The 13,876-nt window shown below is 40.6% G+C and overlaps 1 protein-coding gene across 19 annotated transcripts in view; it reads right to left on the bottom strand.

The window, feature by feature from the left end:
• cast (calpastatin) overlaps nucleotides 1-9,871 on the bottom strand; it is a 31,205-nt gene extending 21,334 nt beyond the window's left edge. For 3 of the 19 annotated variants that reach the window (XM_085406036.1, XM_085406029.1, XM_085406018.1), the window contains exon 1: nucleotides 5,112-5,295. In XM_085406036.1, coding sequence (XP_085262162.1) covers nucleotides 5,112-5,186 — 75 coding nt within the window. In that variant the 5' untranslated portion in view covers nucleotides 5,187-5,295. Of the gene's footprint in view, nucleotides 1-5,111; nucleotides 5,296-7,942; nucleotides 8,033-8,689; nucleotides 9,110-9,470 lie in introns of those variants that run through there. The other 16 variants (XM_085406027.1, XM_085406017.1, XM_085406034.1 and 13 more) reach the window with 14 other exon arrangements.
• Nucleotides 9,872-13,876: the final 4,005 nt, after the last annotated feature.

Below are 13,876 nucleotides of genomic sequence, written 5' to 3' on the forward strand. Positions count from 1 at the left end.
TCAAAAAAGGCCCCGAACAACGGAACAGACAGGAAATACCAGCCAGAGGTTACAAAGGAATTTGGGGGGGGACAAGAGAGAGGGGCATTTAACGCTTCCCCTTTCTTTAAACAGGACCTTTCAGCAGTGGCAGCGTTGATTGGCTGAAAGGTCAATAACTTCTAAACTTTATCCTTATTATGTTAACTTCTTCAAGCACTCCACACCGAAAAACATGTCAAACGCGTTAAGAGGCGAGTGCTCTGGGGAGCAGCGCCCCCTCGTGTCACAAAACACCAAAAGCACATAGATGAAACTTAAAAAGGAGCATTGTGTTCATGTGTGTCATCTGAAACCGTTGTGCATGCCTGTTAACTTGCAGACTGTTGTTTGGACACAATGTCGGCCTGTATGCGTGTCGTGTTTGTTCAGTCCCAGTACTTTAACGCTGCGGTTAAAATGGGAACTCAAACAGCTCTAAATACTTTGCATTTAGACTTGGCATGAAATTTAATGTTATTATAGATGTGCTAGAAAAGGATTATAGGAAATATTCTATGTGGAAGCTGCTTTGACACAAGCTTCAACAGACTTGGTTAAATATCAGCCGAAGCCAGCTGACAATCAAGCACCAGGATAATCAGCTCGAATGAAGATAAACAGCAGAGCGTAAGCATGATGATGACATATCGCTGTATTCTTCGAGAGCTATAGTCTGGTTTTTATCGGCTTGGCTTCAACCATGTTTCTTTTTAAAATGTCTTTATAAGAACAAGCAGACAGACTCCTGATGTCTCCTGCCCTGGCAGAAATTCTTGTGTCTGTCCTGGGACCCTTCAAAATAAATCACTTAACAGCTTTCGCCTGACTGACTCCAAAAACACACCAGAGCCTGCCCCCTTTTCTGAAAGATAACATGCTCGTGTTGAATCCAAATGCCTTAGTTTGCAACCCCTGGTAACAGCTGTCTTTATTGACAACATTAGACACACCCTTTCATGGAGATCAACCAATAGAAATGGTAAACCTAGAAGCTGGAGGTTTCTGGTATAAAAGGTGGGCTCTGTTCATAGAAGTTTACAGGCAAACTTGGTGGGAGGCTGCATGCAAACTAAGACTTTAAGCAAAGACTAATGTGGGATATTTACATTGGCAAAAGTTTGCAGTCAAATCAATTGGAACTCTGCAGAGAGATTAGACTTGTAGAAATGTGTTTTGCCAGAAAGTTCTAGCTGTTATGAAAGAGCGTGTGAATCAGGTCTGATTAGGAGCAGGAGCAGCCATACACAATCTGTGCGCTCAGTTTGAACCAGATACAAGGAAGCACTTAAAAGTGCAAATGGAAAACAGTGAGTGTTGTGCTGACTGTGCACAAACAGCCAGAAAAAAATGCAGAGGAGTGGCCTGAGGAACTTGACAAACCCTAATCGTATATTTTTTAAATAAACACAGTGAAGTCAAATCAAAAGGATGCATTTGCTTTTGTTGAGATTAACCTAACCAAACACAACAGTTTTGCATCCCCTTTTAGCTCATTGTTTTGGCAGCAGTGTTTTCAGGAGCAACAGCCTGCAAGTTTGACCGAGGTAAATCTGAGAAACACACTTTGCTCCCAGCCAGAAGCATGACAAGTGGTCAATGCTAGCAACCAGTGGTTACTGCTTAAATAGCACACTTCTACTCGGAGCACACAAATCATTTTACTACAAGCTTCATACCACAGCACCTTGTCTAACATTTACACACACACACTCGCACACATAACTTGGGATTTAGTGTCTTGTCCAAAGATACTTCAACATGCAGACTAGAGCAGCATTCACCGGACTTCCAGTTGTAAAGCGAGCCACGCTTACTGTGAAACATTTCAGTTACAGAGACATCAATAGGGACAGTTTAAAAAAAGTGAAGCAAAAAAGCTTCAGGGAAAACATTACATCTGCTCAAAGTTGCTTTATTTCTAGGAAAAGTAGAGAAATATTTGTAATAATATTTTTAAAAAATAATATGTTAGCTTGTTGTGACTGCCAACAAACCACCGATTATTAGGTACAGGAAGTGTGCTAAATCAAGTGTCCAGATTGAGGCTATTTTAGCGAGCTGAGCTTCAGTTTCAGACTTGTATCATCTTCAGCACAGGTTTGTTTGCTTCAGCTAAAATTACTTCTGCATTAGCTTATTAGGTTCTACCATGAATTTAAACTTGTGTGTTAGCCATGCAATGATGCTATACTATACTATAACTAGATTTTCAGACAGATTAGCCAGATACAAATAGAAATATCATCACCACAAAAACGACTAAGCTATAAATGTCTCTTGCTTAGCTGCATTTCCACATTATGTCATCAATCTATCCAGCCATCCACTTCAGGGTCATGGAGGGCTAGAGCCTATCCAGAGGAAACAGCTCGACTCTGTCAGCCACATGACAGAATAAGAACAAGAACTACAATAACACGATTTAGTTGGGACTTGTCAGCAATTACCAATAATCATAGCATGCCTGCTAACATTTTTACCTCTCCTGCGTGTTTATGAGGAGCGATACTGAGAATCTCAATCATTGCATCACATTACAGTTTCCAGCAATCGTGAGTCTGCTGCCTTCACATTACTTATCCGGACAAATGTCATCTGGCTCCAAGTACAGGCTGTTGCTCGAGCATTGCAGTAAACAGACAGGAGGACGGGTATACCAAAACGGACATAACAAAATTCAGCGAGCAACATTTAGATGAGGTGTCAAGCCAAACTGAGAGCACAGTGTCAAATCTGAAGGCACGAGTTTTGAGGAGTGATGGAAAGTAGCACCGTACCTACCAACGGGATAAACAACAACAAACTCAACAGGAAATGGAAGGCTGATTTAGCTGAGCAGGATATGTGTCAACAAAGTTTCTGTGTATATATATGGTCTCATACACAGTGTGTTCCTCCACTCCAGTGCAAACTGGGCTTTAGTACCGTGGTCTGAAATGATCTTTTTGAGGTGTGGCTTCAGAAGGCAGTCAGAGGTGGTTATGACGTATGAACTGAAGCAATCGGGCACTGTGTGTCATGATGTCATTAGTAACCACCTTAGTTGAACTGTTTGTGATTTGCTGAATATTAAAACATGAAAGATGGAAATTTGAGTGTCAGCATTTTCTGACAGTGGGGGCAGATAGGTGCACGCTTGACATCAGACTGTGATTTAATAACATGAGTCAGTTGTGTCTCACTGTCTCAGTGATTGCTCAATACTTTGTATTCTGGTTGCACACAGTGCTATAGTCCTTCATAACTGAACCGTACAGTGTAACTCACTGTTCAAATGCCCAACCGTAAAACCGAGGGGATCATTTCACATGACTACATCGAACTTAAAGATGAAAAATACATACGGAGGCTGAGACGTCTCAAGAGGATAAAAGTCAAAAACCTAGAATAACAAATACTGCTTAAGCCAAGCTAATATGAATAATACAACAGTAACACAGGTAACTTCAGGCAACAGGAAACAGCATGATATTGTATTTAAAGGTGCCTTATAGCGGTTCTATGAAGTGACACTTTTCATTGGGTCTTAGTTTTGTTTATCAAGCACTAGTAGCCACATGCATGATTCATTACACAGCGTTCCTACCAGCAGGGTTAGATTTTCCAACTAATAATATGTCTCAGAAAAAGAGTTCCCAGTTCTTTTTTTTAAAATAGGTAATTCATCATCGACATTCCTTATTTAAAAATAAAGAATGTGTATGATAACAGTTGTTTGTAGATCAAACTTTTTCTTTGACAAAGCAGATACAAGCTTGAAAAAATGCCAGTCCAGAAATCTCTTTTTAGCTCTGTTTTTCATTTCCAACACTATTGTCTCTTTATCTTTGTCCATCTACTGAGAGCAGGTATGAAGCAGGTATTTATAGCATGTTCGGCTACACGTTGCAGCCAAGGACAACAAGACAAAGCTCTGTGAGCGTGAACCAGAACAGTACAGCAGTGAGCCGAGTGACTAAACAATGGACTGAAACTGGCTTTTAAGATCTGTGAAGCCATCAGTTTCTGTTTAGTTTAATTTAAAGATATAAGTTCACGCTATAGTTGTAAAGCCCTCTAATGTACCACACCATGTAAAAACAGGTATGTCATGACTAACTTGCACAGTATCCCCTCCTGCCTGTTTATGCCTTTTTGTCTTTGACTTTGTTGTAATGGTTATGCATGTGCAGGCAAGATATATTTTCCCAGTGGCCATTTCCTGTTAAGTTTTATGATAATGCTGCCAGACCCCAAGGGAGGGTGATCTCTGCAGCCCAGAGCTGGGAAAATGCAACACAACAAAAATGGTCTGACCAGAAGTCCAAAGGCTATCTGTGTGCAGTCAGCCTCCTGGGACACATTTATTCTTTGACCTTTAACACATAAAATGACTCAGAGCAAACGAACACAGCCCTGATAACAGAGCACTGACATGAGGACAGCCAATGCTGAACTGTCACACATCAGCATGCAATCACATTCTCTGCCAGACGAGTGAAAATTTAACAAAAGCCTGCAGCATATGACCTACATTGCATTCAACTTTAACTTGTCCAAATAAAAAACAGAGCACTTAAGCTCATTCCAGCTAAACACACCCTTTCAGACAGCTCCATCTGCAGCTTTGGATTATCACAGGAGAATGCTATTTGGGGTGGGAGCCTTCACAAAGAAAAAACTGGTATATCCTTCAAAACAACCATTATCACTTATAGGAGTCTATCAGTTTCCCATGTAGTTTGATGGTTTAAGCACCTCATAGCAAATACTGGAGGCCTTCCTGCAGCCTTGGTTTAATATCCCACTACAGTAAGAACACTGAACTCACAGAGGCTGACCGGGAGCCTCAGACATTCCAGCAGAGAGAGCGTGTGGCTGGATTTGGACTGGCTCCAAGACAGTTTTCCTCCTTGTGTGAGTTTCCCTTATAAGTCCTTTGTTAAACATACAGTACACAAAAGACTAGGACAGCTAACAAAACAGTAACAGCAGACATGCTTTTATATCTATAGAGATGGGGGTCACAAACAAAACAAAACACACGTGGACACTTTTGTTACTCAGCACAAACCATTACACAAGCACACAGACACACTTTTACTACACACCTGCTCCTCCACTGCCACATCCTGCAGAGCCGGGGTGTCCCGTGGGCCTCGGATCCAGCTCAGTATCTGACCCATGTTGGCTGAACGTGTCGTTTGTGTGAGTGTGTGTGTGCGCGCGTGTGTCAGCCTCTGCCTTGTCTGTCGGCTTGCAGCATGTTTCCCTGCATCAAACGGGGAATGGACCCAGACAGAGAAAAGGGGAGGGCAGAAGGACTAAACTGGGCGTAGTCAGGGAGAAGAGGATCTGATGTGGAAGTCACAACCGGGAGGGGCGTAACTCTCCGGGCTATACTAGGAAGTGAGCTGACCATGGGCTGACACCCACTTAAAAGGGGGGCAACATGTAAGCTTCTGCTTGGGGAAATAGATCCTTTAACGCACACGGGGGCACACATGCAAGAAGATATGCACGCAGTGGTGTTAAAAAAATTTACTCAGCATACCTAAAACAGAACCGGTTTTATTTGGGACAATGTTCAAGTTACACATTAGCAAGAACACATTTAGATATATGATAGTGCACGAGCCTTGAGCACACATGGGCGCATACGTCTATCCACACTGCATATATAAAACAAGAGACCAACTTTTATATTCTGCCTGTGTCAGCTATTTTCCATGACAGAAGAGGCCGAAGCTGAAATTTTCAATTCTTTTCTGCATTGCAGTAATAAAATCTGCGAAGGATAATAGCAGGAAGAGATACTGATTAGATGCAGGCTAATCTCAACATCTAGTTGAGCCAAAGAAAACCTGTCTAATGACAACAGAAGAGATTTCATCATGTCTCTCTGCACCACGGCCTGAGCAACAAACAAGGTGTGTTAAAGAGGAATGTAGGGAGTGTCTCTGTGAACACATGACTGAAGCATGAAACACGGGTGTTGGGCTTCTGAAACTTCACCAGTGTGGTCCCTTTTTTCAACTTTATTAATAAGAATTATCCCAGAAGAACTGTGGAAAACATGAAAAGTAAACTGAGAAACATCGGAAGGCAATTAAGTTGCAAAGGTGATGAAAACCAATGAAAGTGCAATCCCATCCATACCTATGGGGCTGTACCTCACCTGTAAAGTGTGAGTTTATCTGTCTCTCTGGGTAGTTCTTGGGTGGGGTGTGCAAACAGTGCAGCCCCTGAGTGAATCACTGTGATGGAATCAGTTTGACAGGCAAGCCTTTCACTTTTTGAGCGTTTTAACGGCACACCTTGGAAAAATATGACAATCACGCACCCTACCACTAATCACTTTAAATCAAACAGACAGAAACTGACACTCCTATTTGATCTGCAAAAAGCTACAAGTGGTGAATCGGCCCTTTATGCACAAAGCACACTTTGAGGATAATCCGCTTGTTTTCAACAATGCAATGCGATACTGATGATAACACTCTCGCCTGAGAAACCCCATCACCTCTTTGTTTTTTTAAAAAGGACATAACATTGTAAATGCATACCATCTGACACTATTAAAAACAGATTAAATCAACAAACACTATGAGCTAGAGACCATCTGTACCTGTGAATATTTATATTATTGTACCTAATATATTATTGGGAAAGTACTCAGGGAGATATGAGGTGTCTCCAGGATCATATTGTGCAATGATGGTGCATGCACAGAGACACACAGGCTGTCCATAACTCATTACACACTCCCTCTGAGACTGACATATCTCTTTCAAAGTGTCAACTGATCAAACCTGCAAAATTAGCTCATCGGCCATGTGAAGCAAACTATCCGTTCCCATAACCTCACAAAAACTGGTGTGAACCTGCAGCGGTTGTGTGGCATGTGGTAGTCTTTTTTTTTTAAAAACTCTTTTTCACCTAGACTGAGGTTATCAGAGAATCAGCAGATAGCAGTATGCTCAACATATTTAACTGTGTCAGAAAACAAAATAGCAGATGTTGTCACCAACGTGCTGGTGTAAGAGAGCATAAAGTGGGTAACTGGACTCCCTGTGACCAAAGTGGCATTCATCTTTATATTTAGATCCACGCTGCACTTCAGTCACCTATAAGCTCTTCCTGTCGAGCCGCATCAAATGTATGGACCATGATCAGATGTCGACAGAAGCCTGTATTTTGTTTTTCTTTTTTTTTTTTTAGAAAACAAGAATAACAGAATTTATATTGTGCTGCAGCTAAAGATACTTAAAAGTTATTACAGGTAAAAGTGATCCTTGATAAATGGCTTCACGTGTGATTCCTAAAGTTGTCAGTCACAGTAAATTACTCTTAACAATCACAAACATGTACATTTTTTTTTAATTTATGTAGCAGGTTAAATAAGCATGCACGCTCATTGTGTCTCCTGATTTTTGGGTAACAAAAAAGACATGCAGTCCTTAAACATCTGCAGCCAAAAGCAGCACTGCCCTCAGCAGAGGGAGACAAACACAAAGAGTTGAGTTTTGTTCCCATCCATCCTGCAACTCCAACGCTTGACCCACAAAGAAAAACAAAGATAAGATAGATGTGAAATATTCAAAATGTCTGGAAAGATCACAGTCTAATTTTGAGGCTCTGATAGCAACTGCAGCTGAAAATTCAAACTGTAAATATTGTCACCTACTTGTTTGCATCTACATTAACAGGCCAGTGGGTTCAGCGGTGATTCTTTTTTACAGCTACACTTCTACTTGTATCCACTCTCAGTTACTGGGCAGTGTTGAGAGACAAAAATCACACAGCAGCCCCTATCTTTTAATGTATCCTGTGAGGTTTACATGGAGCAAAGTAGCTGACTGCATCCCCGCCCTGTTTTAACCTTGAGCTGCAGAACATTGCTGAAGGCATTGTGTCATTCAGGAGAAAATGAAGTCAGTACCTTGCCATAGTAGGACCCTGCAGTGGGATAGAAGGCTGAAGTCTGTCTACTCTTTTTGACTTCAGCTGTGCAAGGATCTGCTTTTCCATGCTACAAACACACACACACACACACACAACAGTTTGTTAGGGCTTTTAGGGTGAGTCAGTTGTTGGCATTAAATTAAACACAACTTCTGGACAGGAAGCAGTGATTTCAGTCTATTGTGTTACTGTGTTGGTGCCTTATTTTCTAGCTTTTCCTCTTTTTCTTTTTTTGGTAACATTTTTGTAATATTCTTAACTGTGAAAAAGTTCTGCTCAAATAGATTTTCATAGTTTGTAGCATTAAGGTATGTAAGCAAGGTAACACCAGCTCATTAATTGCATTAGTTAACATGCTAAAATGTTCATTATTGATATGCAACAGTACCGAGACACAATAACTGGAGATAATCCAGATGTGAAACGTGAGGGCTGAAGGCCGTTTAAACAGCCACACGCCCTCATGTATGAATAGTGTTTGACAAAAAGTGGGCGAAGTCTTTTCAGCACTTTATTTCGGTTCTAACAATATCTTGTACAGCCCACAGAGCATCCAGAACCGCTCCTACACTTTCAGACTAGCTGTTCGGGTTTTCTGCAATAAAAGCACACCTGGCGTCTAAAAGGGTGCCAAGATTTACTTTGAAAGTGCTAATGCCAGAGGCTCAAATAAAAGAAAGAGGGAGAAGAAGGTGAAGGGGAAAAAAGAGGGCGATGTACTCACAGTACTGCTCCAGTATGCCGCATACGCCATGAGAGAGCAGGAGGTGAAAACAACTGTCCGAAATAAAACTTCCACTCTGCTACAATGCCGCTCTCTCCTGTCTTCACTGACAGATATCTTTTCTCATACCTTGCCGAACAGAGCGCCACTCCCAGCAGACACCAAATTATCGCCACACACTTCTGTCCGGGGTGCAATTTCTGACTCAGAGCGATTACAAAAGAATTTCACTCTCTAATTTTTTTTTTCCAGTGAAATTTTCTGGTTCGCATAAACAAAAACAATCCAGCATTAACCTGTAGGCCTGGCATTAAACCACCCCACTGACTCACATCACCACACACACACACGGTTGTATTTCCAAAGAAGGAACTTCGTAGATCTCTATTGTGCTTGTTTCTGGCTCAGTGGTGCGCGCTACCAAGGGGGGCTTTACGCAATAGTCCATAGTTACAAAAGATGACATGAAAGCCTTATAGGCATTTGGCACCGGCAAATCATTCGCGACGCCGAGTAAAACCAATTACTGACATTATAAATAAATCAACGAGCCCTGAGCAATTCCTCTGCAAACGATGACACAGCCAAGCTCTAACATGTGCAGAACAGTTTCTCGCTTGAGCACATATATGGCAATGGGATGCAGTTTATCAGGTTAAATCAGTATCAACACTTCTGCAGCTTTGTCTAAGAATAATCAGCTGTGATATATCGGAGATGTTTACATCTTTAAACACATTAACTGAATTCCGCATGTCTCTAAAAAACGGAAAAATCCTACCTCGTCCTTTGCTTCCTTTGTAGCTTTATGATGGCCATGGCTTCTCTTCTTATGTGGCATCTTAAAAAATCTAAATGGATGAACTTTTATTCAAAGTTTCGTTAGTGCCCTCAGTTCTGTTTGGGAAATCAAACTCTACAGACTGACACACAGCCTTTGGTTTTAATTAGGCTGCCCCTCCCGCTGAAAGAGCTTTCGTCCTTGATGATTAAAGTAGTTGGCAAAACCAGAAAATTTCTCAACGTGGAGTTTATTTAATCGCGTAAGCATGTAAGGTCTCGTTGGTCTGCTGCTTTTTAGGATTTATAGTGCAGACTGGTTCAGAAACTAAGCCAAAAGTTACCAAAGTACACACAAAACTCTAATTTGATCACGTGAATGGGAAAACTCAGTGTTCAGCGGAAATAACTGGGATCGGTTGGCATTCACAAATGTATTCTTTTGCATTTTAAACAAGTATCCAACACATTCGCTTCAGTTTGGGTGTGTGAGAGGAAACGCCCCACAGCTCCAGGAAGAGTTGACTCACCCCTGGTTATTTTTCCCTTCGCAGCAAGATGTTTTTCTTGACACAATGCTGCCCTCTGCTGGCTAAACCGAGTACAGTCTGGGTCAACACGAAACAACAGCAGCAACAGCAGGTTTGAATACAGTGTTCAGTGACGAAATTAGCCTTTTCTATGGCGATGTTACTGGTTGTCCATTCTGATCTAGTTTCTACGTGACAGAAAAAATGTCCAGTGTTAAAATTTATTTACTTATAATTGCATTTAATCATATTATAAGTAATGCTCTTATTTTGAAAACGCTGCAACGCTTTCAGTATAATGAATAATGCGAATGTTTGACAAGAGGTTTTGGTTTTGGCCTTCACCCGAGTGAACATAAAACATTTAACAGACAACATTTTCAGGGGGGGAAAAGAACAAAGGCTTATTTTGATTGCTCTGAAAGAATCTCGTTTGAATTTGAATCGGCAGACACCGCATGGCCTTCACGAGGCAATCCTCCGTGAGATTTGTGTCCCTTTTACGGTTTTGTGCCAAAAAGTTCTCTTTAGAAAAAAAAACCTCCATATTTTCTTCTAGATAGCATGTAGTCATCATGTTTTATGAAGGGATTATATATAAAATAAAGAGATGTAGAAAGTATCTTTAAGACTCTTTTTCAAAATCTACATTATAATAAATTCAGTGTTTTTTGGCCATTAAAATTCTTTATAGAACTGTGATAATATATTTTTGGGAATTTCTGCTTCCCTGTTGGCCAAACCTTGAAAAGAAGTGTCAGTGGCACTTCTTATCTGTATAAATAAAGGACAAAATCATGTTGCAAAAAACTGCTGCATCTTTTAACTTGACATGAATATTCTTTCTGGCTCACAATGACTTGATATTATTCATAAAGGATGTGTGTGACTGCTCATAGGTCAATAAGTCATTTACAACAGTTTAAATAAAGGCAAACACTTTTTGGCACAAACTGGGGTGCTTCACATGTAGGGCAAATGTGCAAACCAACACTCAGTCATGTTCAGTAAATATCAGGTGATGGGGCTCCTTCAATGACGTGACAGCATGGAAAAATATTTTGTTTACACAAGCACCAACTCACTAGGGTTTAGAAGGTTACTGATCACACTGCAAATGAAATATCACACAAGATGAAGACCGTTTAAAGATGATCTGTTGAATGCACTTCTCTAATGTATAATATAAATATATATCCTTCTTTGAGAGTTGTTTTTCCATAATAGGCAGTAATGATAACGTTAAAACTGTCAACAATACATACATAGATACATACTGGCATAAACAAAATTTTGTATGCAGCGGACATGCAGATTAGATTAAATGAGCCTGAATTGGATATTCTGTAGTCTCTTTTATCTATTTGCTTTCTCCAGCGACTCCTAATAACACATTTTCTGACGTGCTAGATGTTGAATTTTTTGCAGATTAATGCGAGATTGTTCTCCATACCTAATATGTTCATGTCTGTGACACATCAATTCAAAACATTTCGTTTTAAATGTATGGATCATTACAGGGTAATTTTTTTCAGGACTGCTTTTGTGTTTATGAAATTGTTTACTTTAAAAAATGAGAAACTATCAGAACAGACGATTTGACTGGCATCTTCTTCTGTAAATTAAAAGAGACCACTAGATAAGACACCAAAGAAGTCTACAAAGACGATTGCACCCCAATGAGTTGCACTTCCTGTCTAATCTACCCGTCAGCACCAAGCCTTTTCCACACTTCCTGTAAATCTATGCTTCCCGCATCTCTGTTTTTCAGTGCTGACATCCCTGAAGTGACGTGACTGACTAACATGTCCGAACAACACTCTGATGGCCTTTAGAGACAAAGTCCGTTTGACACCTGCACGTCCCGATAACAGTTTAAACTCCATCACACCCCCACATCAATCAACTGTTTCCTCACTCTATCAATCTCAATCTGTCTGACACCAGAAAGAGAATTTCACAGCACCCTCTGATAGCACATGGCATTTGTGCAGCGTTGATTGAACTTTGGGGACGTGAATGATTTAATCAAAATCTTAACCTTTGCTTTGGTTAACAGTTTAGGTTTTCTTATATTCATTTACAATAGCTAAAAGATTACGCCAAACATTGCGTCAAAATAGTGCAACATTGCCTGCACAAAGCAAGGTTCAGATTGCAAAATGTGGCTGGGGACATTTCTCAGTGATGACTAGTTAAATTGCACTTGTAGTGTTTTCTCCTAATAGCAACACAACACCGCAGTATCTCCTAGAAACCAAACTAACATAGGTAAACTTTTGTTTCGGCCAAGAGCTTTATCTGAAAATCATCATTACAGATTACATTACATTTTGGGATGTTCAGTAGTACATTTACAGGGCAGTATTACAGGTCTTATTAGCTTTTGTCTGCACAGCATGTCTGTGTAAAAATGTCGCACTATTACTTCAGCTAAGCAATAATCTGACCAACACATGACACATGCAATGTAATAAAGGAGACACTTGTGAACTTATTTCAAATGAACTGTAGTCCTTCTAGACAACTTATTGAGACGTGTGGGTGAAGATGTGTCACACGCTTGTAATGTGGGTTGGCATGGCAACCATGTGTCACAGCCTGCAGATTCCATTGGTTACTAACTTGTATAACTTGTAAGGCATCTCCTCATGTCACAAGTATTTGCTTTGTGTTTGCTGCATAACAGACTTCAGCTGAATGGACTATGAATATAATTCATCATTAAATTATTTCATTATTGTTCATTTTTTTATGTGCTTGAAATTTGATCTGTGGCTCTTAAAAAGTAACATGCTCATAAATCACTAAACAACCTAGAATATTGTTGCTGCCACTGAACCATGAGAGGGACAGGAAGTGCAGCTCAAGTCGTCACATCTATTTGCCACGCCTAATTGATTCGGGGCTGAACATTTGTGTGTTGAGGTGGCTCTACAGCCACCTCTGCGTCAACCTCCAGCTAAAAGCTCCTGCTTTCCGTCACTGCCTGTCTGTAGAGCTGGAAAAATAATTAGCTGACGAAACACGGCGGGACCTTTGACCTCATTTCGATGAACTCATTGTGCATATCTTTTTGGTAAACTGGTGTGAGTGTCCGCTCAGCGGAATAAGGAAAGGAGGAGGAGTAAGCTCACACCACTCACTGAAACACGCACACATCCCAGAGATAAAGGCAGAGGATGCAGAGAATCGATGACAACCAAGTCAAAGATTCAGTGATCTGTAATGAAACCATAATCCCCTGAAATAAACTGCCCAGCTTGCTCATATTCCTGCAGCTCTTCAAGTGTGTGTCCGCCTGAGTGTGCCTCTGTGGTCAGAGCAAACAGTGGTTGCTAGGTAAAGATGGATTATACTGCAGATCTGGTGCAGACCTGTTTGCACACTGCCAGATGACCAGACATATCAGTCATTATCAGCTCTGACAAGTTTAGAGCACAATGACTAACAAGCTCACTCTATAAAAAAAGAAAAAAGAAGGGAAAAAACAGTGTACACTGGAATGAATAAGTCCATTACTATAGTAGTGTTTTTATTTTCATGGTTCTTTTGTGGTTCTTTATTTATACAGTTTGTGTGCCATGCACTGCAGCTAAACAATTTCTATTATGTCCATAATCATGGTACTTTTGCCTCTGGGTCATTGCACCTAAATGCAATCAGAGCACACTAAAACAGATTTTCCATTAGTAAACAAACTCAACAGCATCTGTGGCTATATAACTGTTACAAATAGCTACCTGCAGTCAGTGGGGGCAGAATTGTATTTTTACATGGAAAAACTATTTTCTTTCTAGATTGTGCAAGACAACATTTACAACCCATATGCTGGTTTGGATTTGTTTTAATGTACCTCTGCATGTGTCACACCGTG

This window comes from Rhamphochromis longiceps, linkage group LG5 (genome assembly GCF_057381845.1).
Source record: "Rhamphochromis longiceps isolate RC_006_pf linkage group LG5, R_longiceps_female_GT1.1, whole genome shotgun sequence".
In the NCBI taxonomy this organism is placed as follows: Eukaryota; Metazoa; Chordata; class Actinopteri; order Cichliformes; family Cichlidae; genus Rhamphochromis; species Rhamphochromis longiceps.